This window comes from Sciurus vulgaris (assembly GCF_902686455.1).
Source record: "Sciurus vulgaris genome assembly, chromosome: 16".
NCBI lineage: Eukaryota > Metazoa > Chordata > Mammalia > Rodentia > Sciuridae > Sciurus > Sciurus vulgaris.
This window is the reverse complement of record NC_136477.1, coordinates 31163746-31189209: the sequence shown is the minus strand read 5'-3', so window position 1 is coordinate 31189209 and position 25464 is coordinate 31163746. Positions and strand designations below refer to the sequence as shown.

The 25464-nt window shown below is 37.4% G+C and overlaps 2 protein-coding genes and 1 long non-coding RNA gene across 4 annotated transcripts in view; 1 reads left to right on the top strand and 2 right to left on the bottom strand.

The window, feature by feature from the left end:
* Nucleotides 1-932: 932 nt before the first annotated feature.
* LOC306645990 (mitochondrial import receptor subunit TOM5 homolog) lies at nt 933-4212 on the bottom strand. The gene has a single exon (XM_079114257.1). It carries the CDS (start codon nt 1650-1652, stop codon nt 1497-1499), a length of 156 nt encoding a protein of 51 aa, XP_078970383.1. The 5' UTR covers nt 1653-4212; the 3' UTR covers nt 933-1496.
* Nucleotides 4213-6252: 2040 nt separating this feature from the next.
* On the bottom strand, nt 6253-8648 carry LOC306645976. The gene is made up of 2 exons (XR_013759782.1): nt 7632-8648; nt 6253-7516 (listed from the first exon to the last, which is right to left on the bottom strand). It is a non-coding gene; the product is annotated as an uncharacterized lncRNA (long non-coding RNA).
* A 333-nt stretch (nt 8649-8981) lies between these two features.
* Nucleotides 8982-25464, top strand: part of PDCD6IP (programmed cell death 6 interacting protein) — a 69376-nt gene continuing 52893 nt past the window's right edge. For both annotated transcript variants that reach the window (XM_079114236.1, XM_079114235.1), the window contains exons 1-3: nt 8982-9332; nt 22669-22723; nt 24517-24586. In XM_079114236.1, the coding sequence (XP_078970362.1) occupies nt 9124-9332; nt 22669-22723; nt 24517-24586 (334 nt within the window). In that variant the 5' untranslated portion in view covers nt 8982-9123. The remainder of the gene's footprint in view (nt 9333-22668; nt 22724-24516; nt 24587-25464) is intronic.

Below are 25464 nucleotides of genomic sequence, written 5' to 3'. Positions count from 1 at the left end.
TTAAATCCATTTCATGTTAAATATACTTTCCTGGTTTGCGTTATATTTTTGAGGTTTATGTTTTAACATAAGCAATAATGTTCTCCTAAAGAGATTTAAAAACTTTTGCCAGGTACAGTGGTGCATGCCTGTAATCCCAGTGACTCCAAAGGCTGAGGCAGGAGGATTGCAAGTTCAAAGCCAGCCTCAAAGAAATTTATTGAGTCCCTACGCAATTTGGTGAGACCCTGTCTCAAAAATAAAAAATACAAAGGGCTGGAGATGTGCTTTAGTGGCTAAATGCCCCTAGGTTCATCCCTGATATGAAAAAAAAAAAGATTTAGAAACTTAATAATTGTTTAAATTCTGGTTGACTGGTTATGGAGCATATATTGGCAGAACAAATTCAACAACTTGGGCAGTGTTTATTCATTCAAGAAATGTTTGTGTGTTGTTTGCTGCAGAGAATGTAACAAGTTAACAACTCTTTTCTCTCTTTTTTTGGTAGTGGGGATTGAATTTGGGCACTCAACCACTGAGCCACACCCCCAGTACTTTTTTGTATTTTATTTAGAGATAGGGTCTCACTGAGTTGTTTAGTGCCTCGCTAAGTTGGTGAGGCTGGCTTTGAACTTGTGATCCTCCTGCCTCAGCCTCCTAAGCCACTGGGATTATAGGTGTGCACCACTGCGTCCGGCATGACTCTCTTTAAGGGGTTTAGCAACTATTCTTTATTGCTACTGAAGTTGATAGATGCTGACTGACTCAACAGTCCATATATTCATATTTTATGAATATATGGATATAAATCATGTATCTGGTCTATAGCATAACAACAGTAATAGGTCTTTCCCATTGACATTCAAATGTTTTCATATGAAGCCATAAACAAAAGTTCACACTTACCAAGGCAAAAATCCTGTTTTCAAATTATTTTTATTAGTTGTTGATGAATCTTTATTTATTTATTTTGTATGTGGTGCTGAGAATTGAACCCACTGTCTTACACATGCTAGGCAAACATTCTACCACTGAGCCACAATCCCAGTCTCTCTCCTTTTTTCTTAATTGGTATGTTTAATAAAAATACAGACTAATTATCCTGTGATCAAATGTAATTGTGGTTGGGTGCTGACTTCATAAGATTTAATTGTAAGGGGCTCTTCACAAACACACTCTGGAAAGAAGTAAAAATGTAAACAGAAATGATGGCCATTTCAGACACAATACCCTTATAATAAATAAATGGAAGTTTGATGCTATTTACAATGATAGTAACATTCACAGAGGTCAAGTATCACAAGCATAAGGGCACACAATAATTATAAGATGCCCTTTCATCCTTTCCAAATAGTTGTATGTTTTAGCTATGAAGGTCAGTTACTATAGCTCAACTTGTTCTAAACAAGTTCAATCAAAGAGTCTTTTACACCATTCTGGACCCATTCATTTGCAGATAGGAGGAAAAACCCTAACTAGGTTCTTCATATTGGATATGTACACATGATATCCAATCTTCATATGCTATCCAATTTCTTTAAGATAAATGGAGTAACTTGCTGCAGGGACACATAGATGAGGAAGTTCCATAAGGAGGAGATAACATCCTTGCATATCTTCTGTTTCATCTCCTCTGGGTCCAGCTTTAGTGCAAAGCCCTCAACCTGGTACATTGCCACTCTGCCTTATCAGTTTCTAGCCCAGTGTTCTGCTCTCCTCTCCTCAGTCCAAAACCCTCTCTTGACATGGGAATACCATTCTCCTTCTTTAACCAGAGAGTTGCTATTCTAATCATCCTTACTTTTCGGGCTGACATAATCACTTGTACCCTGAATCAGACTTTCATTCCACTAAAATTGCTCTTGAAGGTTATCCTTGATGATACCAATTTAAAAAAAAATTGTAGTTGCAGATGAACAGCATGTCTTAATTTTATTTATTTATTTTTATGTGGTGCTAAGTATCAAACCAAGTGCCTCACACGTGCTAGGCAAGTGCTCTGCCACTGAGCTACAGCCCCAGTGCTAATGATATCAATTTTAATGATTGAATTTCATTCTCACTAACAGTATTTGATATGGTTGGTCATTCACTTCTTTTGGAAGTTTTGTCACCTCTTAGCTTCTAGGACATGATTCTCTTGTTTTCCACCTGTGATTCTGGCTGCTCCCTCTCCTATTCTCCTCTTCATTCACCTGACCCTGAAAGATTGGAGTCATCCTGGGCTCAGATATTAGTTCTTCTTTTCTCTGCCTACCTTGTAATCTCATCCAGCCCTATGACTTATATTTATTTTAAATTTAAATTTTATCAAAGTAATACATACACATTTTAAAAAAATCAGGTAGTACTGAAAGTTATAAAATACAGCATTTCCCTTCCTTATTCCTTTTTCACTCCTCTCTTGAAGCAACTTTGATTACTCTTAGCTGTCTTTTCTTGTACTTACATATGTAAATAATATGCATATATTACTTCTAGATATTGTCTATCAACTTCATATTATGGCAGATGAGAATTTCTCTCTTGCAATGCCAATTCCTTTCCTACTATCCTTGATCTTCTCAGTATGATTATATTACAATAGTTGTTCAAATCAATAGTTTATATTATTATATATAAAAATATAATTCCCAGAAGTGTTGTAATGTTTTATGATTACGTTTTCAACATATCTTCCAGTTTGCTATATGCTGGGAAACACATTCACTGATCCTAAATTTGATCTATAGTATTGTTGTCGAATTCTATCTGGTTTAAAATATGTTGTTTTTTTGGCTGGGGTTGTGGCTCAGTGGTAGAGTGCTTGCCGAGCACAAGTGAAGCACTGGGTTCGATCCTCAGCACCACATAAAAATAAATAAAATAAAGGCATTGTGTCCAAACACAACTCAAGTAAATATTTTAAAAAATGTTTTTGTGTGTGTGTATGGTACTGGGGATTGGACTTGGGTGCTCTACCACTGACTTACACCTTAATCCTTTTTATCTTGAGACAGAGTCATACTAAATTCCCTGGCTGACCTTGAACTTGTGATCCTTCTGCCCCAGTTTCCTGAGTCACTGAGATTACAGAAGTGTGCCACTGCAACCAGCAGCTATGACATTTTTTATAGTTTTCAGCAGTAAGTTTTTTGTCTCTTTTTAACATGGTAAATACAGTTGTTTAAATATTTGCTTTTGAAAATTCCAATCTCTGGGGCCTTCAGGACTGTGTATAATGTCAGTTATTTCTATTGGTTCTTGTTCATGTTATCTTGACATCTCATGTGACTAGCTACACTTGATTGTCAGACAATGTATTTTGAAAATTAGCTGTATAAATAAACTTTAGGATGTTATTATCTCCCTCCAGAGAAGAGTTGTATTTGCATCTGCCAGGCTCCTGGGATCACTAGCAATCTAGGATCATTTTAATTCAACTTCAGTGTTTGAGATTTTGGGCCCACCAAGTAAGTCTAAACCTGTGGCCATCTGTGTGAAGGCTGGTTTACTTTCAGTTCATTTTTACTTCAGGGTGCAGCCCTTTAAGATGCTAGGCTAAAGCAGAAGATGCTTTACCACCTTCACTAGGCTCTGAATTCCAACTTTTAGTCTTCCAGTTCTGGGAATATCTCAAAAGTTCAGCCTCTTTGCCACTCTTTCAGATTAGCAAATGACCAGGACAAAAGTGACCTGAATAATATGCTTTCTAGACTCATGTCCTCTCTTGCATTCTTGACTTATAATTTTTTAGTTTTATTTAATATTCTGTTTTTTTATGTTAAGGTACAAATGTTTTTTATTTTTTAAATTTTTAAATTTTATTTGTTCTAATTAGTTATACATAACAATGTATTTATGCATTTGATAGATCATACAGAGTATAATCTCTCATTTCTGATTATACATATTGCAGTATCACATTGGTCATGCGTCATACATTACATGAGGTAATAATGTCTATTTCACTCTACTATCTAATTTGTTTAATTTGTCTTTGGTGGTTGTTTTGGTCTGAATTATCCAGTTCCACTATTACCAGAAGCTCAAGTCCCAAGTAGCTGGATTGCAGGCCACAATACCCAGCATTTTCTTCTTCAAGTATTGATGGGAAGGCTAGAATCACTTTTATTATGATTCCTTGTACATGACACATAGATGCTGAAAATGAGGTTTGGGGACATTGAGTAAATAGCCCAGAATCATACAGCTAGTATAACTGCAGGTAGAATTCCAAGTTTGAATAAGAAAAGAAAAATAGGACTTGGGCTTGGGTCGTGGCTCAATGGTAAAGCATCCCTGGGTTAAATCCCCAGTACAAAAAAAAAAAAAAGCATGTGTGGTAAAATATCATTTTTCTATATCATAAACAAGGTAGAATTCAGTAAGGTAGAACTTCAAATTTTTATCAGCAGAGAAACTACCATTTACAAATGTCAGCAGCATCCCAGATCACTTTTATTCTGGAAGATACATTGAGGGATTTCTTTTAATTAGGAAAGGACAAATGGAAGGGAGTTGACAATGTAGCTCTTTTCATCAAGTCCTTTGTTACAAAGAATTTAAGAGTTTGAAGCTTGCTGAGAGAAAATGATTTTTTTTTCCCAAAGATGAAGGAGCCTTCTGGAAAGAAACTTACTGAGATCCAACTACTCCTTTAGGAAGGTCAATGTTCAGGGGGACTGAAATGGCCATGACTGGAGATGGCAGCAAAAAACACCAGGGCTTGTGGAGAAGAAATTCACCATGAAGGAGAGGAGAGCCTGGACTGCTTACCTGTGTCTAATATCATTGGCGGGAGGGACAGGTTTCTAGCTCAGCTCCTACCAAGTTTTTTTCAGTATCACAGGTGTGTCTTAGGAAGAAGAGACCTTTGTGTTACTAAACTTTAGAACCATAGATTTTACAGCACTAGAGTTTCAACAGCTCCATCTTGTTAAAGGTCTTCGCCCCAACAATCATCTTTTATTTAAAAAAAAAATTGGTTCCCTTTTGTCTATATCATGCATTCCTGCTTCTGGCTTGCATAGAAATGAAGATCTGGAGAGAGAGGGATGTTGTATTAGCACAAAGAAAATCTATTTGTAAACATGTTCTATCATTCCATAATGTCCCTTTTGATTTCTCCTTAAAACTATTTTCTGGTCATTCGCCTTTTCTTGGTGGAATTGTGTAGACCATCAGGTATGATGACACAGCTTCCTAAGACAAAGTGAGGATTTCTCACATGCTATTTTTATTAAAGAATAGAGAAAATCAATCTTGTGTATGGCTATGGGTCAACATCTTCAAAAGCATATTCTAAGGCAATGAAAAGTATTCATCATATACATCATTTAAAGTTTTTTAAATATTATAAATGCTACACATGCTTAAAAGACCCTGGCACATAGAACAGAAGGCAAAAATATAATTTTAATCCCCCTTAGTATCTTGGCATATCCCTCTGCCCTTTTTCTTTTTTCTGTTGTTAGTTTTTAACAGTTGCTGCCATACCCTCACCTTTTTTTATTTTTTATTTTTTGAAGGAAGATAATTTGTGTAAAGAGTGAGACTCATTTAATAGGTTGCATTTCTGAAATGCTCTAAAGGAGAGAAGAGGAGCCACATTTGTACACTTTGATCTGGTCCTGCTGGGTACTTAGGGGAAGATTCCTTTGATGGGGATGAGAGCGTCTCTCGCTGTGCAGACAACTTTCAGACCAGTTGTTAAATATGTATGTTTGGAGTTCAACATGTCTCCCAGAGTTGTGGACGGCAGCTTCTTTCATTGACTGGGGCTTCAATGGCTGCTAAAATCTGTGTGTCAGTAGCCAGTGATGGGAAGACGCTATTTGCTAAACCAGAACTGATTAAAATCTAAGAGTTGAGACCACTCCCAGTCAGCAAGAGCTTGCCAAGTGCACACAGTTCCTGCTTCTGGTGTCTACTCTGAAGAGCACAGAGTGGACGTCTGTCTGTCATTCCACTGGCAGTAGGATCTCTGCAGCTGCTAGGGAGCAAAGCGGGGAGCAACGAGTCAGTAGACAGGCAAGAGTGCTAACTGGAGAGGTCAGCGGTGAGTCCCTTTCAAAGGTCTTGATACAGTCAATATTCTGTGTTTCAATGGTGACACCTTTTGGGGAAGAGGTACAGAGACTGGGGTGTGTGTGGACTAGAGCAGCTTTCCATCTTTCTTGAAACCGGTTATAATTAAGTTGGGCATAGTGGTGCACACCTTAATCCCAGTGGTCAGTCTCAGCAACTTAGGGAGTCCCTGTCTCAAAAATAAAAAGGGCAAGCCAGGAGTGGTGGTGCACGACTGTAATCCCAGTAGCTTGGGAGACTGAGGCAGGAGAATCACAAGTTTGAGGCTAGCCTCAGCAGCTTAGTGAGGCTCTAAGAAACTTAGTAAGACCCTATCTTTTTTTTTTTTTTGTGGTGCTAGGGACTGAACCCAGGTCGGTGTGCTTGCAAGGCAAACACTCTAACAACTGAGCTACATCCCCAGCGCCCCTATTTTTTTAAATGTATTTTTTAGCTGTTGGTGGATCTTTTATTTATTTATATGTGGTGCTGAGAATTGAACCCAGTGCCTCACATGATAGGCAAGCGATCTACCACTGACCTATAACCCCAGCCCAGAATCGTGTCTTAAAAACAAAAAGGGCTGGGGATGTTGCTCAGTGGCAGTGTCCCTGGGTTTAACTCCCAGCAACATCCCCCTCCTCCCAAATTAACCAGTTAAAAGCAGTATTACAAGCACCCAGTTTCTTCCCACTGTCCTTTCTGAGTTCCGGTATGTCAGTTTCATCTTTAGGCTAATTCTCTGTCAATACTACAAGATGGCTGACCACAACTCCCAGTGTAGAGTGGACACGTGCACATTTTTTTTTTTTTTTTTTTTGATACATGTACTCTTCATGGCAGCAAGTCTAAAGTCTTTGAAAACCTCCCTTTATGCAATTCTCCATCTCATCAGATGGAGTCCTTACTTCCTTCAATATGGAATTCAGAAATTCCGTTTCTTAGACTCTATTGCAGCTCTGTGGATTCTAGTGACAGAAGATGCAAAAGCCATGCAGAAACCCTCCTAGCCAGGATGGAAGTACAATCTCCAGAAGCAGTAGTTGCGGAGGTTCAGATGGAAGCCCTCAGGGCCCAGCATCCTCAGGCAGTGTGGTGTTTATGCTCCATGGGGCAGCAGAGATGTTTTCTCTGAAGCAGTCTGTAATATGGTATATTCAGCTGTGTGGTTGTAAGGCTTGATTCTCTGAACTCCCTGATGGGCTTTACTAAAACCTTTTTCCTGCTTAAGACTATCCACAGTTCATTTCTATTGTGTACAAGAACCCTGACATACAGAGATGTTTCTTCATCCACAACTAGGGAAAGAGAGATGACTTTCAAAAATTCTCTCAAAACAGTAAAGAGGTGTCGTCTGATACCTCTGGCAAACCTCTTTTTATAGCTCAATAGTCAATATTGTGTCATTTTTTTTTTTTTAACTACTTGGACTTGAGGATGGGATTACACTAATGATCTAAGGTCGGAGCCACATCCTTCTATCTTCAGCCTTAAGACACAAAACAAAGAAAGTTGAGGATAACAAGGTGAAGATCAGGGAAGAGTGAATGGGTGAAGGTACATGGGAGGTAGGACTGTAACATCTACCATACACAGCAACTTACATTAAATCCCAAACTTGCTCCTCACTGGTGTGTTTCTCTAATCACAGAGCTGCTGGTCACAACTTGGAACCTCTGGACAGAGTTCCTAGGATGTAGCTTCTTCCCATAGGATCAGCAGAGGTATGAGTATGGGGTCATTCACATTCTTTGCTGTCTTAGTCTTTTACTTTAATGAGGATTGGCCAACAAAGAAAATTACAGAGACTTTACTTTAATGGAGAAGTTCTCAAGGTCAATCCTCATTGGTCTACCCCATTCCTAATTTCTCTCTCTCATTGTTAATTTCTCTCCCCTATTCTTAGGCAGTAATATCTCTGCAACAATGCTTGCTTCTTACTTCTCAAAGTAAGCCTTCATTCATTCTTTGGAACAATTTACTGTTTCCAAATGGATCAGACTGTAACCCCAGCAGTATATTTCTCAAAAAATGGAGACTGTTCTGAGCAGTATGCTTTTCAAGAGACTCTCATCCTTGGAATTGATATTTTAGGTCAGAGAAGTTTTGTTGTGGGGACATCCTGTGCATCTTAGGATGTTTAGTAGCATCTTTGGCCTCTACCTGCTAGTTGCATCCCCTCCTTGTTCAAGTAGTGACAACTAAAAATATCTCCAGATATTGCTAAATGTCCCCTGGAGTGCAAAATCACTTGTCTGAGAACCACTGGGCTACACTATTACAGTGGGGGAGGGTGTGCAGAAGAAAAGCAGTGGAATTCTTTCAAACTACAAATTAGGGTGGGAAACTCTGCAAGTGTCTTTTATTTTTAATTTTATTTATTTATTTATTTTTTGCAAGTGTCTTTTTAAGTTCACCTTTTTAGAGAAAGCCTTTTAAATTATCTTGTTTAAACCTGGTTCTTCTACGGGACGTCATATCCTAAATTCCAAGCTCCCCCAACCGCACCCCATTTTTATCTTCATGATTCTTTTTTACCTTACCCTCAGAGTCCTTACCTAGTCAGGACTGCAAAAAGGCAGAGAACTTATCTACCCAGATTCACTGTACACCCGGAATATGTACACAGCAGACCGTCAACAATAGCTGAATGAACTATCATTGGCCAAAATAACCCGGAGGCTGCAAGGTCTTGGGCAGGTAATTGACCTCGTAGCTGGAGGTCTAACAGGAGTACTTCACCGGGAAGCTGTTCCAGTGGAGCAGTAGTTATTCTTACGTGAAAGTGTCCAGTCCACCCCGGGGAAAAGAGAAAGGGGAGAATTCCACAAATCAAGAAAGCCAGGATCTCACCGCGCCGACGGGACCAGGTGAGCAACGCCGCTGCGACATCTTCACGTGACCGCGTGCGGCGCGCGCGCCCCTCCGAGTGCGCCTGCGCCGGAGCTCCCGGAAGTGGACAGAGCCGAAGCGCCGGCCGACCGAACGTCCGTCAGCCCGTCGGTCCGCTCGTCCGCCGCCCGGTGCCCGGCGCGCCTCGGCCCTCGTCACTGTCCCGCCGTCTTTTTGGCCCGAACGGCGGCCGGGGTGCTCATTATGGCGACGTTCATCTCGGTGCAGCTGAAAAAGACCTCGGAGGTGGACCTGGCCAAGCCGCTGGTGAAGTTCATCCAGCAGACATATCCGAGCGGCGGGGAGGAGCAGGCCCAGTACTGCCGCGCCGCGGAGGAGCTGAGCAAGCTGCGCCGAGCCGCCCTCGGCCGCCCGCTGGACAAGCACGAGGGCGCGCTGGAAACGCTCCTGAGGTGGGCGCGGGCGCGGGGGCGGGGGCGGTGGTAAGTCAGGTTTCGAGCCTAGCTGCCTCCCTTCCTTCCTCACTCTCCGAGTCGGTGGCCCAGGCCGAGCCGCCCCGCCCCGGCTTGGGCAGGAGCGTAGGTGTGGTCTGCATTCTTTCCTGGTGAGCAGCACCGGCCCGGCAGCCCAGCGGTAACCCTGTCCGCCCGCCCCAGCCCTTTGGTTGGCGGGGCTGGATACCTGGGAGGAACAATCTGCCACGTACTGATTTCTCTTGTTGCCTTAACTCAACTAGTTTTCACTTTTTTGAGGTCTCAGACTGAAGACTTCCTTCTTCCCCGGTGTTCTTGTCACTGTCTCATGACTTTTTGTTCACATTTAGGTTTCATAATAGTAGTTGCTTGAGGAAAGTGGAGGAATTGGGACACTTGGACCAAGTGTCTTTTTATTACTCATTACGTGGTTCCCTTGACATAGGTAATTTTAAATTCAAAATTATTAAACGACAGATAAATAATTCTAGAAGTTAGGAGCTACAGTTATTTGAAGTAAAACGAGTGACACAATGGAACATTCAAAGTACGTTTTAAAAATCTGTTTACAAACAGGTATGCACAGTAATGGAGTAAGTTTGTTATTTTAGCAAATGCATTTTGACCTCATTCCGTATTTAATGAGGGTTCTTTTTTTTTTTTTTGGCAGTTTACGTTAACTATGACAAAATTTTTGTGGCACTTTATGACCTCCTTTCGTCGGTGTAATATATTCTCATTTCATAGGAAAGTAGAGGTGTATTAGGGCGCAAGTAGTAGGATAGCAGAAATCAGTTTTAACCAGCCTAAGCTAAGAAAATACTCTGGTAATTGAAATATCTAAAGGTATTCATTACGTTTAGACATCACTGGAGATCATCTGTCTCCAGGATGCTGTCTTCTTAGGTGAGGTTTGTTCATGTCTTTATAGAGATGGCTACTCGCAGCTCTTAAGGTACTTGTAGTAATCCATAACACTCAGTAAACTTTATCCTTAGCTCTGTTGAAAGTCTTGGAGGTCTCTAATTTGTTTGGTGTGTACCCTTTTTGATGGTGGGAAATAGGCTAATTTAATGACTTTTGTTTGGGTCTCCCAGCTGGTTTAACCCCTTATGGATCAAAGCAAGAAGTTTGGACAGAGAAATGGTTGATTCCCTGAAGGAGAAATATATTGAATATATTGCTCAGATTATGACTACTTGCTGCCAAGACTGTTGAACTCAAAGGATCATTAGTCTGATACTTAGCATAAACACTTTTTTTTTTTTTTTTGGTACTGGAAATTGAACCCAGGGGTGCTTTACCATTCAGCCACATCTCCAGCCCTTTTTTTCATATTTTATTTTGAGATGGGGTCTTGTTAAGTTGCTTAGGGCCTCCCTAAGTTGGTGAGGATGGTCTGTAACTTGCCATCTTCCTACCTCATCCTTTCTGGTTGTTGGGATTACAGGTGTGCACAACTGCTTACAGCAATGTAAACAGTTTCTAAGTAACCTAGGGATACTTGGCCATTTTTTAGAATTAACCTATTTTAATAAATCTTCAAGGCTGTTTTTATGTAGAGATAAGTAGCATTCAGTGAGGATTTTCAATTAGTATTATTAATAAAGCATATTGTGGTATAATGAATCTATGATTAAAAATCTGGTTAGGTTTGGTTCCAGTAGTGAAAGAGCTTCAGGGGCATTTGGCACATGGTTTTAAGAATGATAAGGGAGGATATTGATAATGCTTCAGATAGGATACTGCTGGGAACTTTAAAAAAACATTTGTTCATTTTTATTTTTTTGGTACCAGGTATTGAATCCAGTGGCACTTAACCACTGAGCCATATCCCTAGCCCTTTTTATTTTTTTAAAATTTTATTTATTTATTTTTTAAAAATAATTCAGAGTGATTTATTTTTATTTTTTATTTTTAGTTGTGGATGAGCCTTTATTTATTTATATACAGTGCTGAGAATCGATCCCAGTGCCTCACACATGCTAGGCAAGTGCTCTACCACTGAGCCACATCCCCAGCCCCTTTTTATTTTTTGAGACAGGGTCTTGCTAAGTTGCCTAGGGCCTGCTGAGTTGCTGAGGCTGTCTTTGGACTTGCGATCCTCCTGCCTCAGTCTCCCAAACTGCTGGGATTACATGTACCACCTTGCCCAGTTCCTTTGTTTTTCAACCAGGCCTGTATGTAGGAACTGTTTTTAGGTGGTGGAGCTATTGCAGAGATAGTTTCCTTGAAACTGTTTCTTTAGTCAACCTTTGTATGATCCTCTCCTAGTGCAACTATTAGGTTATTATTATTTTTTTGCAGTTTTTTTTTTTTATGGGGTTAGTGTAAGCTAATAAACTTACTCAGGCTACTAAAGTTTTTAATGGAGGTGTGTACAAAAATTCCTTGGGTGTATACACTGTAAAATTAGAGGTAATTTTTAATCAAACAGTTGTGATATACTTATTCAAATCAAGCAGAATGTCTCATTTTATGATTTTTTTTAAACTGCTTTTTTTTTTTTTTTTAAACCTTTACTTGTTTATTTTTATGTGGTGCTGAAAATTGAACCCACTGCCTCACATGTGCTAGGCAAGCATTCTACCACTGAGTCACAACTCCAGCCCCTGATTATTTTTGATAATTGTGTAAATTGGACATTTATAGTTTTTAGCTTAATGAACTTTTAAACTAATGAACTTTGAAAAATAGGTTTGAAACTAATTGCTGAAGAGTAGAAGCTAGCTTAATAAGCCCTCGTACACAGTTCCATATGCAGCTCCAATGATATACTGGCTTGTAGATACTGGATTAAATGTTTTAAGATGAACATTTATGTGGGCAATATTAATGAGAATGATTACTTAAAAAATCACATGTGGTACTTCGTCCTTTATAAAATGATTTTTACTAGAAATTGGTTAGAAGAGTCTTGAAAATGTTGAACTTTATGATGATCACATGGGAACCCTGCTGTTTTTTGCTTTGCTTTTATTTTGGGAGCTCCACATATCCGCATTATGCCATTTCTTTTGTGGTGATCAGTTTCTTCAGAAAGAAAGCTTCCTGTTTCCTTACATGAAAAAATCTGTTGTCAGCTTTCTGAAATTTAATCATAGTGAATGGAGGTTGGGGATCTCCACTATTCGTTTTATTTGTGTTTAGAATGGCATCTGTATAAGATTTAGGTTCAACTTTATTTGGGGATCCCAAATTATCAGTGAGTTAAGTTTGTCTAAAAAGTTGGCAGGTAGGTAGTTGTGGTAGTTCAGGGGTGATAGTTCTGTGGAGTTCACTGGAATTCAGACTCCTTCCAGCTTTCTGCTCTGTTGAAACCTAGAGTATGGTTCTGATTCTCATGGTCCAAGATTACAAGCATATTCAAGTTCCAGACAGTAGGATGGAAGGAAGGAGAACCTGGAACCTGCCCCACAACATCCTACTCATATGTTGCTGTATTCACATCTCAGAAGATATGCTACAAAAATGAGTTTTTATTATGGGTAGCTTTATCATTAGCTAAAAGATCAGGCTTTGTTAGGAAGAAGGGAAGGATTGGTAATGGTGTAGACAGTTAGCACTCCAACCCCAGCCTCTTCATCCCTACAGTCCCCACTGTGTAATACTTGATTTTCCTAACATTTTTCTGAGTGGGAGCCTACCCTTAGAGTTGATGATCTGGTGGCCTGAAGGTTTCTTTCAAGCATTTTCAATCACATCTTTATCTTTTCAGCCTCAGATTGAACTCTTTATCTTTAGAGAGTTATCTCATGTTTCTTAATTCAGATCTTTTCTGTCTTCTCTGGTATGATTTGGCTTGCTGGTTCCCTTGCTTATGCAGTTAGATTTTATTTTAATTTTTTGCTTCTTTCATTCACTTTTCACCTTTCTGAACATTTTGTTGAAACCTCTTGTATGCTGCTGTGCTCTTTCCCATTCTCTTTTTCTTTGTCATTTACTTTATCTTTTGGTGCTGGAGATTGAACCTAGGGCCACACAGACTAAACAGTTCTTTTACATCTGATCTATACCTGAACCCTTTTAAATTTTTAAATTTTATTTTGTTGGTGAGGTTTCAGGAGGGAGCAAAGAAGGGTTTTTTTTTTTTTTTTTTTTTTTTTTAACGGATCTCTTTGTTTAATAGGAAGAGTTGGGTATCTGAATTTTAAGCTCTCTACAATGGTTGTATCAATTTATATTCCCAGTAGCTGATATATGGTTTTTATTCTTCCACATCCTTCCTGGTACTCACTGATGAAAAATTCAAATCATACTTTTTGCTAAACTGATGCTTGTGGGATGGTACCTTGTTTTAGTGTGCATTGCCCTTATTTTGCTGAGATTAAACATTTTATGTTTACTAGTCATTGTTTTTCAATGACTTTTGTCCATTTTCTATCAGGTTGTTTGCTTTTTTGTTAAACTGATTTGTAGGACTTACTTACATTTCCTGGATGTTTTTCTTTTTTCCAATATGTATGTTTTAAAATCTTCTATTTCTTTTTTTTAGTTCTCACATTTACTACTCAACTTTGTATTTTTGGTATCTTTTGTTATATAGAAGTCCTTGTAAAATATTTTGGTCTCTTTCTCATTATTTGTACTAACAGTTTCTTTTATTTCTGTTGTGCCTTCATGTGCGATTCATGTCCCCACCTTCACCAGTAGGTTTGGGATCATTTTTTTCTTTGTTAAAACCAAGCCTATATATATATATATATTTTTTTTTTTTTGCTTATGTATTTTCTTTTTCTGTCTTTTTGTATTGAATGTTTAGTTGTCCATTTTTTTGTTTTTCTAATACATTTTATTTATTTATTTATCGATGTCTGAGATTGAACCCATGGGCACTTAACCACTGAGCCACATCCCCATCCCTTTTTATTTAAGATGCTTAAAGCCAAGCTAAATTGCTGAGGCTAGTCTTGAACTTGAAATCCTCATGCGTCAGCCTCTGGGATTGTTGAGATTATAGGCATGCATCACCATGCCCTGCAATACATTTAATTTAATTTTTTTCCCCCAAGCATCTCAAAACGTTTTTTGATTTGCTAATATTTTTATTTACTTATTATTTAAAAATTTTTTTCATACATGTATATAGGGTAATAATGTCCATCACAATCTGGCATCCTTCCCATCCCCACCCTTCCCCTCACTCCTCTCTGTTCCAAAGTTCCTTCATTCTTTCCTACCCACTTCCCACTATTCCGCTTATCAGAGAAAACATTTGGCATTGGTTTTTTGGTATTGGCTTATTTCACTTGGCATGATCTTCTCCAGTTCCATCCATTTACCTGCAAATGCCATAATTTCATTCTTCTTTAAGGCTGAGTAATATTCCATTGTGTATGTGTATCACATTTTCTTTATTCATTCATCTGTTGAAAGGCATCTAGGTTGGTTTCACAGTTTAGCTTTTGTGAATTGAGCTGCTATAAACATTGATGTGGCTGTGTCACTGTAGTATGCTGATTTTAAGTCCTTTGGGTATAAACTGAGGAGTGGGATAGCTGGGTCAAATGGTGGTTTCATTTCAGATTTTCCAAGGAATTTCCATACTGCTTTCCAAAGTGGTTGTACCAGTCTACAGTTCCACCAAAAACTGCAATACATTTATTTTAGAACTCTGTTTTTTCTCAGTTTGTATTGGTTATATCCTACTGATTTTGATATATTGATATTTATTTTTAAATAGTTGATAATTTTTGTTTTCTTTAACAAAGATTTACTTATATGACTGTAAAATTTCTAATTCATCTCTCATCTTTTTTTCATTTGTAAAATGAAGTTAATAGAACCAGTTTTGTAATTTCTGAAATGATTTTCTAATATTTTATAGATCAGAAAATAAAATATCATTGTTTTATTTTCCTTCAAAACTCTTGCTCACATTCTGGTTCTTGGTTTGGGGTGAAGATATTGAGCTATCCTGTACTGATGACATTGAAATAATTTCTTTATGAAATCTTAATGGATAGTCCTATGCGAACCACATTGCAGGAGATAGTGTAGAGGATATAAAGATGTATTGTACTTCATCTCCCTATCTCAAGGAATATCTGTGATTGCTACACCTTAATTTGGTCCAGTAATTTTATTCTACATAGATGAATAAACATGAAAATTTAAAGAAAGTTTTAAGATTTAAAGTCTGATGGGTATGTTTGATGTTTTTCTGGAAGTTAGTAAATAAAGTAGCTTATCAGGACTATTTTATCATTCTGTATAACCTTAAAAAGAGTTGTCTTTTTTTAAAATTTTTTTTATTTTTTTAAGAGTCGTCTTTGATTTACACAAAAGGTTTAAACCCATGTAACTGACTTTATGGAGGAACTTGGCTAAGATCCTGACTCTCTGACGATTAGTTTACTACTCATACTCTGCTGCAGCAGTGCTTCATTAATGATTTTTCATATGGTAAATTGGGTGAAGAATGAAGTATGGAAATAAGGTTCTGGAAGGCTCTGTAAACTCTAGTTCATAACTCCAGCCCAGATTCTCTCTCTCTCTTATTTTTCCCTCTAGTTGCTGCTCAGAAGTACATAGCCCTAAATACAGATATGAGCTGTATTGAGTTATAGAAATTTGTATCACAGCATTACTTGGCCTAATGTGGATTGGTGGTTCTTGATCCTATACATTTCTCCTGAAACTTTTTTTTTTTTTTAAACTAGAACTTCTGATGGGAATTTTACCTCACATTTGTTACTTTTAAAGAAGTGTATTTCCTAGCTTTTCACCCCATGAGTTTAATAAAATTTTTTTTGTAGGTGCAGATGAACAGCATGCCTTTATTTTGTTTGTTTTTATGTCGTGCTGAGGATCAAACCCAGTGCCTCACATGTGGGAGGCAAGCACTGTGCTTCTGAGCTACAGCCCCGGCACCCCCATGAGGTTTTTGGGGGGTATGTGGGTGCGTGCGAGTGGTTCCATCGTTCCTGGGATTGAGCCCAAGGCTCTGGCCCGTGCTGAATGTGTGCTCTATCATTAAGCCCCACTCCAGCCCTCCCTATGAGATTTGTAAATTAAGCTGTTACGTATTTGCTTTGAAGTAACTGAGTTTTATAGAATAGTGGAGAGCATATAAAACTACTTTTACATAGTTATAAAATAATAATTTATAGCTGCACTTATCTCATGCATACTGTTTATCTGGGCACTATTTCAAGCATTTTGTATGTATTATTTCATTTGTTCCTCACACATAAGGGAGGTATTAATTATCCTTATCTTAGGAAGGCAGGTCGAATAACTTGCTCATGGTTGTACCTCTAAGAAATGGAATTCAAACTCAGGGTTATCAGACTTGAAGGCTGAGTTCTGCCCATAAAAGGTATGGTGCCCAGTGTGGCACCATACCTTTTGTTTAAGATTTTAAATTTAAATAAGTGATTAAAATTTAATTGTTTCTAAAATAAACTCTATAAAGATAAAATTCTTAGCATTATTTCCCGCAATGTACCATTATACATTTATATATATTTTACATATAAAATATATATATTTATAATATATAGTTTATATAGCATGTTTTTAATAGTTACGTATACTTTTTTTTTGGGTCAGCTCTCTGGCTTAGCATACTGGTTTTCCATCTTCTTGCCTAGGTCTACTTTGTAGAGTAACTGGCCTGGGAAAGCCCATTAAAATGACACAGAAAAGGGTGTGGTAGATTCTATTTCTATGGGTTCCCTTTCTAGGGAACTCTGATACCTGAGATCTAGGCTGAACCATGAGAGAGGTATTATATCAAAGGAGAAGCTTATTGTATTTGATTCTCTAGGAGCAGTGTTTTGCCTGTGATAATGGCAGATAGCAACCACTGCTTTTTTTTGTAAAGGCTTATTTGACGTCTTTTGTTTTGTTGGGGTTTGCTCCATACTGGCCAGACATTGTTGATTTCCAATGACTGTCCTCCCTTTCTGTTTCCTTCTACTATTTCTTTTACTTCTTCTTCTTTTCCTCTTTTTCTTTGCAGGGTAAGTAACTTTATTTCCTGCTATTTCCTTCCCTGCTTTCTTTATAGTAGTGATCAGCAAAATGAGGCCTGTCCAGCTGGGCAGCTTTTGTTGGGTACCACTGCAGTGGGCTAGCACTGTGAGCCTTGGAGACCTAGCTGGGGTGTTTCCTGGTGCTTCATTCTGTCCTTTGCTTCCAGTGCTTGCTTCTTTGGCCAGTGGCCACACTTGACTGCTACCAAGCATTGCTCCAGTGCCACCCACACATTGAATACTGTGTTTGGCAGTGGCTTGGCACTAAATAGTGGAATCTTAATCTGGGAATTGACAACTCAGAAAATTACCTTGCTCCAGCCAGTTGTGTCAGGTACCCAAGTTGAAATGTTTGTTTTTCCTAGAGCAGAGAAGAGTATGTTGAAATTTGGGTGCCATTGGAGCAGAGAATAAAATTGATAATGTTGGCCATTCCTTCCTTTCCTCCATGGCTCTTTTCCAATAGACTGGGACTTTTCCTTCAGTTAATGTCTCCAGCTGATGGCAGTTGAACAGCACTTAGCATCTGAGGTAGCCCGACATAGGTCAAAAAGGTACAGGGCAGACAGGAGTTTCTCTCTTATTGTATAACGTACTTATATACTATTTAAAATAAAAAAAAAAAATCGATCTTGCTTTTTCTCTGACAAAACCTAAAATATTCTTTTTCAGAACAAGTTTGCCAGTCCTCTGTAGCCGTGTTGGTCTCCTTGCTATTCCAGGCACATTTTTAGGCACTCTCTGGACTCAGTCCAATAGCACCTGCTGTTCCTTTTTTATGGGTTTGTACTCTGGTAGTTCTTGTTCATTCTCAAAACAGAGAATCTTAGGTTTATTTTTCAGGGACTTTGCATTTTGTTAATCCTTTTGCTTGGGACCAGCAATAAAACTGAGCCAACAGACCCAGCATCTGCTCTCATGGAATTTAGAATTCTTCAAGAGAAAAGATATAATCATAATCCCACATAAACATAATCTCACAAATAGTATAAACTGTGAGAAATTGTATGAAGGAAATGTTCAGGGGATTAAGAGTATAAGTGGAGGAGGAACTAATTTATTAATTTTTGGTTTTGTTTTTGTGGAACTGGAAATCGAACCCGGGACTTGCTTCTTGTTAGATAAGAACTGTACCACTGAGCCACATTCCCAGTCTGGGGAAACTAATTTTAAAAAGGGATTAGATTGACTGACTTTTATTACTTTTGCCACCACCATGTAGTTCACTGGTCTGTGTTAACATCGTCTCTTGACTGGATTGCTGCAGTAGATTTGTGTCCAACTTCTGTACTGCCCTTGTGTACCAGCATTCAGGGTTCTACGTAACAGCTATGGCGACTTTATGAAAATAAACTTGATCATGCTATTCTTTTGTTCAAACCCTCTAATGGTTCATCCTCTTCCTGCATATAGCAAAAGCTAAAAGTTTTACAGTTGTACATCCTTGAGTTCTACTACCATTTTCTTCCATGCTTACTCTATGACCCTCTTGACCTTCTTATCATGGTAGGTACATTCTCAGGCACACTCTTGTCCCAGGGTCTTGGTATTTGCTTTTCTTTAGACTTCTCTTATTTTCTTGACTCACTCCATCACTTTTCTTTAGGCCTTTATTCATTTTTACTTATTTTTTTAAAGCTATGTAGTCAAATGACCACTTTCTTAGTTTTCTCACCTTACCCCATATACTTTATACCTCTACTTTAGACAGTTTTTTTGTTGCTGAGAGTAAAAGACCTGAAAAGAAGAATTTCAGAGGAGGAAAAGTTTATTTGGGACTCATGGTTTCAGAGGTCTCAGTCCACAGTCGGCTGACTCTATTGCTCTGGGCCCTAGATGAGGGAGAACATCAGAGCAGATAGGTGTGGTGGAGGAAAACATTTCAAGACAGGACATGGCACCAGGAAGCAGCGATAGAGTTCTGCTCAGCAAGGACTAAATACTCTAAAGGCACTCCTCAGGGACTCACCCTGCCTATCTACAATTAACTACCTAGTTAATCCCCATCTGGGGATTAATGCATTAATTATTTAAAACTCATAACTCAGTCATTCACCTCTAAACTTTCTTGCATTTCTCATACACGCGCTTTTGAGGGATACCTAATATCTAAACCATAACACCCTCATACCTCTATATTTCATGTTTATATATTTAACATATTTATTTTGTCTTTCCCTTTAAAACTTTCACAGAGGCACAGATTTTTAAATGTTTATTGCTGAATTCCTATGTCCTAGAACTGTTACATACATAGAATGAATGCATAAAGTCTTCTTTTGAAGGCATGTTAATCTAGACCAAAAAATGTAGGAAACCGTGAGAGGGAAAGTTTTCAGGTACAAAGGAAAAATAGTGTGAAGGCCCTGAACCGGGAGAGCATATAATGTAGTCACTTGAATTTGTAGTGAATATCCTGAGATAAGGCATGATAAAGATAATGGGCAGATATTTCAAGACCTTGTCAAAAACTTTGAATGCATTTTAAGTATAAGGGGTTCCATTTAAAGGTTTCAGTATTTAGCACTTTGAAGTTTTATTTTCTAAGTACAAGGATACTATACTACATAACATAACTCTTAACAATTTCCAAAATCAGGAAATTGGCACTGGTTCAGTATTACCATTTAATTCACAAAATTCATTCACATTTTGCTTATTTTCCTAATAATGTTTTTTATAGGGATAGGATCTATTCTAGGGTGTTTAGTTTCCTTCAATCTGGAATAGTTCCTCAGTTGTCTTTCACAATCTTGATGTTTTTGAAGAGTATAGGCTAGTTGCTTTGTAGAATGTCCCTCAAAAGGGTATTGTATCATATTTCCCTATGATATGTGATGTTGATGTGTCCTCTTGATGATAATATTAGTTTTTTTATCACTTTGCTAGGATGTGTTTGCCAAGTTCTTACAGTTAATGACTGTATTGTACTAATTAATAAGTATTTGGTAGAGAGATACTTTGAGACTATATTTACCCTGTTTCTCATGAAACTTTCATTATTTTTTGTATCTATTGATGAGTCTTACAATAATCAGATATTGCTCTGAAAGGTGCCAACTGGTGATTTTTTTTCTAACTCCATCATTTTTTCTAGATTTATTAGTTGAAATTATACAGTAGGGTAGAACTCTATTCTCTATTCATCTATTTATTTACTTCAGAATAGTTTTCTTATTTTTTCAATGGATTATGATTTGTTACTGTTACTTATTTAAACTCTTCTAAGCTTGATTATTGGGAGCCCCTTAAAATTTTGTCTTTTGTTTTTTAAAATAAGTCCCCATTGTTTTGTGAGTAATTCATCATTTTCTAATTCATAGCAAGTTTAGTCTTGAGTCTTCAATTTTCTCAGTCTCTGCTCTGGAATCAGTCATTTCTCTAATGAGCAGTGGCTCCTTTTAACTTGGGACATTATTTATTTGGACACTAGATTATTGCTGTGTACATTTCCTAAATGTACATCTCAGTATGTACATTTAGGAAATAAATACATACATGTTTTATCTCTCAGTGATATTAAAACATAAGTTCACAGCTGGGCATGGTGGTGCATGCCTGCAGTCCTAGTGACTTAGGAGGCTGAGGCAGGAGGATTGCAAGTTGGAAGCCAGCCTCAGCTACTTAGCATGGACCTCAGCAACTTAGACTCTGTCTAAAAATAAAAAGGGCCAGGAACGTGGCTCAATAGTTAAGTGACCCTGGGTTAAATTCCTAGTACAAAAAAAAAAAAAAAAAAAAAGTTCTCTTTGATATCTCCAATTCAGTTCAAAACCACAGAATTTATTTTAGCCTTCTTTCTTCACACATTTATAAATTTTTGACAGGTCGAAACCTGGCTCCTCTTATCTTTAATGCATTTACTTAATTGCCCAGTTTTTTCTGTTTTTAATCTATCTCATGGCCATGTAATCTATCTCATGTAAACCAAAAGCTTTGTCTTAGACATGCTGCTTGCCTCTCCTACTTCCTTTCCTTCTGAAAATTTGCCCCCAGAAATAGCCATTGGAAAGACAGTCCCCATGAAGGCATGGGAAGATAGAAGAGAATCAAGGATGGAGGAAAGTTTAGAGGCCAGTTAGAAAGCTTGGTCTTAATTCTCTTTTTCTTCAGACTTGTTGGTTAAAAGCTCACTCTGTCAAGGATAGAGATTGCTTTATGTTTAATCATTATTTTGGTTGCTGTGTGAAGAATAGATTGGAAAAAATGAGAAAGGAGACAGGGAGATTGTCTAGGAAACTTCTGAATTAGTCTGCCTGGAAGAGATGAGCTGTGTGAGCTTTGATGAGCTGTGTGGTAGTGGTGGACATACCTAAAGAAATGGACATACCTAAAACATTTTGAAATTTGGTAAACCTATTTTTTTTTTTAAATTTTTTTTTATTGTAAACAAATGGGATACATGTTGTTTCTCTGTTTGTACATGGCGTAAAGGCATACCATTTGTGTAATCATAAATTTACATAGAGCAATGTTGTTTCATTCATTCTGGTAAACCTATTTTTAATCACTTTGGCAGAGATAGTAATTTGTCCACTGGTTATAAACATAAGTGTCTTAATAAAAAAGTATTTTAAGAAATACATAGTTTCTTGGGCAGATGTTAGTTTATTTCAAGCCAGTAGTAATTGATAAATATTGTCTTTTGATGTGTATTGGATTTAAAAAAAATTTTATTTTTAGTTTTATTTATTTATTTATTTTGGTACCAGGGATTGAACTCAGGGGCACTGAGCAACATCCCCAGTCCTGTTTTATATTTTATTTAGAGACAGGGTCTCACCGAGTTGCTTAGAGCCTCACTGTTGCTGAGGCTGGCTTTGAACTCTTGATCCTCCTGCCTCAGCCTCCTGAGCCACTGGGATTACAGGTGTGCCCCACTGTGCCCGGCTGGGTATCGGTTTTTTCCTCACGGTTTTTTCATTACGTATATTTTAGCTTCTGGCTTACACACTGAGAGGCTGTTCACTAGCCTTAAAATAGCTGATTGGTTTGAATTTGTAGGCTACTAAAGTCAGCATGAATCTTTTTTCTTTCTTTTCTTTCTTTTTTTTTTTTTTTTTTTTGGTGGTACTGGTTGTTGAACTCAGGGGTGTTTTACCACTGAGCTACATCCCCAGCCCTTTTTTAAATTTAGAAACAGGGTCTCACTAAGTTGCTGAGGCTAGCCTGGAGCTTGTGATCCTCCTGCCTCAGTCTCCCAAGTTGCTGGAATGACAGGTGTGCTCCAGCATAAGCATGAATAATTTTTGTATACTTTTAAATCACTTGTATTTATGTCTGTGTGTCATATTTAGTTCTGCTAATTATTAACTTTGCTCTGTTTTTTTTTTTAGGTATTATGATCAGATTTGTTCCATTGAACCCAAATTCCCATTTTCTGAAAATCAGGTAAGCCAGTAATTTTGTTTTAAAGTTGTTTGGTAATGGCAAATCACCCATTTCCTTCCACCCATGGTATCATTTTATTGAGATTAGTGATAAATTTTTACTATGTTTAGACTTTCATGATATGATTTTATGTAAACTATATAAGTATTTAGGTTTGTCTGATCTGAACGTATGTCCTTCTGAAGAGTCCTGGAATTCTATTCATGTAATTCCCCTGTCACTTCTGAGGCTTATGTAGAGCAGTGGAGTTCATTTTGTATCAGAAGATCTATTTATTGATCAATTAATATAATCTGCTATGTCCTTTCCCTTTTACAGAACTAAGAAGTAAGCTATATAATTCAGAAGGTATTACTCTTAGTGCTTTAAAAATTGTTGGTCCAAATTACAATTGGATATAAAAGTTGCAATGCTGTTATGATTGATATTACACTACAAGCATGTCAACTTTATTTTTTTTTAAAAGACTAGTTGTTGAAAATTGAAAATGTTGCTAATTTCTTATAGCTTTATTTATTTAAAGTTTTATTAAACTTTGTGGTACCTTTTTATTAAGCTTGTGGTTTTTTTTTTTTTTTTGGGTGATGTTGGGAATTGAACCCAGGTGTACATGCCTGGCAAGTGCTGTACCACTGAGCTACGTCCCCAGCCTCTCTGTGGTACTTCTAAGTTTTAAAACAGTGTAAGAAAAGTGCTTTAAATATTCTTGTATTTAAATTTTTACAGGTGAAATAATTATGTATTGAGATTTAGTTTTAAAATATTCTAGGAAGAAAAGTGTGTGTGCATGGGTGGTGGTGGTAGCAGGGTGAGTTAGGGAGAAAATAGACCAAGAAGAGCAAAAAGCTAAAGCTGCTGATGGGTACATGCAAGTTCATCATGTTATTTTTATTTTTGTGTATATTTGAAAGGTTTTCCTAATCCAGTTATGTTTTTTTTAATTGAGTTGTAATAAATAATTTAAATGCGGCTAAGTTCTTTTTAACCTTCATATGTAGTCGCTTACATATGAAGCAGACGTAGATGTAGTTTTTCATTAAGTAGAATTTTTATTTAGTTGTATTTTGCAGAGAAGTGAACAAATCATATGTATACCTTGAATTTCACAATGTGAGCGTGCTTGTGTAACAACCACTCAGATCAAAAAGTAAAATATTATATCATCCCATCCTCTCAGAGAAACCATTTTCCTACTTTTGTAATAGTTGTGTTTAATTTTATCTCCTGAGAAACCTGTAGTACTTTATTGCCTTTATCTTTGCTTGTTTGACAAGCATGTAGTGCTTGTTCTGTCATTGTGTGTTTATGAATATGAATAAGATAGTGTTTATGATTACTGACATAGAATGACCATTTTGAAATAGCCTAGTGTCAGTATTTTACTTTGAAAAAAAATTATTGTCCAGAGGGGGAAAAGAAGTTGGTTGGTTATAAGGAGATAATCTTTTAGACATGTTGAGCTTTTGTCCTTTTCTTCATTGTGGATTTTTCTTCAAAAGATACTGAAGAGTGGTGGCATACACCTCTAATCCCAGCAACTCAGGAGGCTGAGGCAGTAGGATTGCAAGTTCCAACCAACCTCAGCAACTTTAGCAAAGCCCTAAGCCACTTAGTAAGACCTTGTCTCAAAAAAATAAAAAGGACTGTGAATGTGGCTCCATGGTTAAGTGCCTCTGGGTTCAATATCTGGTACCAAAAAAAAAAAAAAAAAAAGAAAAAGAAAAAATAAAAGGTAATATTTATTGAAATTCATGATGGCAAAATAATTTTCTGTTTTCTCCCATTCTGTCCAGATCTGTTTAACGTTTACCTGGAAGGATGCTTTTGATAAAGGTTCACTTTTTGGAGGATCGGTAAAGTTGGGTATGTAGTTTTAATAGAAATGATAGAAAACTTGTCCTAAACACTTTGCATTATTTTAGGCTTTTAAAATTGTTCTCCTAATGACTCTTTGTTAAATGCTAAAGTTTTTTTACATTTAATTTTCTCTTTTATTGCAATTTTATAATATTTGTAGAGCCTTTGCCTTGCCAGGCACTGTCCTAGTTATGAAAATGAATAAGATAGTTGTATTCAATCTGATTGGAAGATAGTTGATCATTCTGTAATGTAGTATGTACTACCAGTATATAACGTGTGTTGCAAAGTGATGTTTTTGTCCTTGAAAGACTGTATGTGTGATAGTTGTTTGTAATACTCTTTAAAAATACTTAATACTTTTTTAAAGAGTATTACAAACAACCATAACAACATTATAACCAGAGGTCAGAAGGTGAAGGCTTTTTTTTTTTTTTTTTACTGTAATAATAATGTATTTATGTTTCAAAATTACTAAGAGTAAGTTTCAAATGTTCTCACTACAAAAATGCGACGTCTGTGAGGTCATGGATGTATCAGTCAGTTTGACGGGGCTACTTCACCTTGCAGGCAGGCACCATAGCACCACTGTGCACCCCATAAATAGGCACAATGCTAACTCGTCAACTGAAATAAAAAACATATGTAACAAGTAACCAATAACAATTCAGAAATTAGAAAAGAATATGGATGGGAAAGTAATTCCAACCTAGCCACTTTATACACAGTTTTGGTCTTTAAAATCCCTCCTTACACACAGTGCTTGACTTTGCTGAAGTCTGCTGACCGCTGGAGGAGTCCTAGGCAAGCAGAAGCACCTATTCAGTGCCATGTTTTGATTGGGTTGGTTTTTGCACAAGGTCATTTCAGAGGTGCGTATCTTC

Bases quoted from the DNA above. Each gene is read 5' to 3' on its own strand.
- LOC306645990 (XM_079114257.1), bottom strand. From the start codon at position 1,652: ATGTACCAGGTTGAGGGCTTTGCACTAAAGCTGGACCCAGAGGAGATG.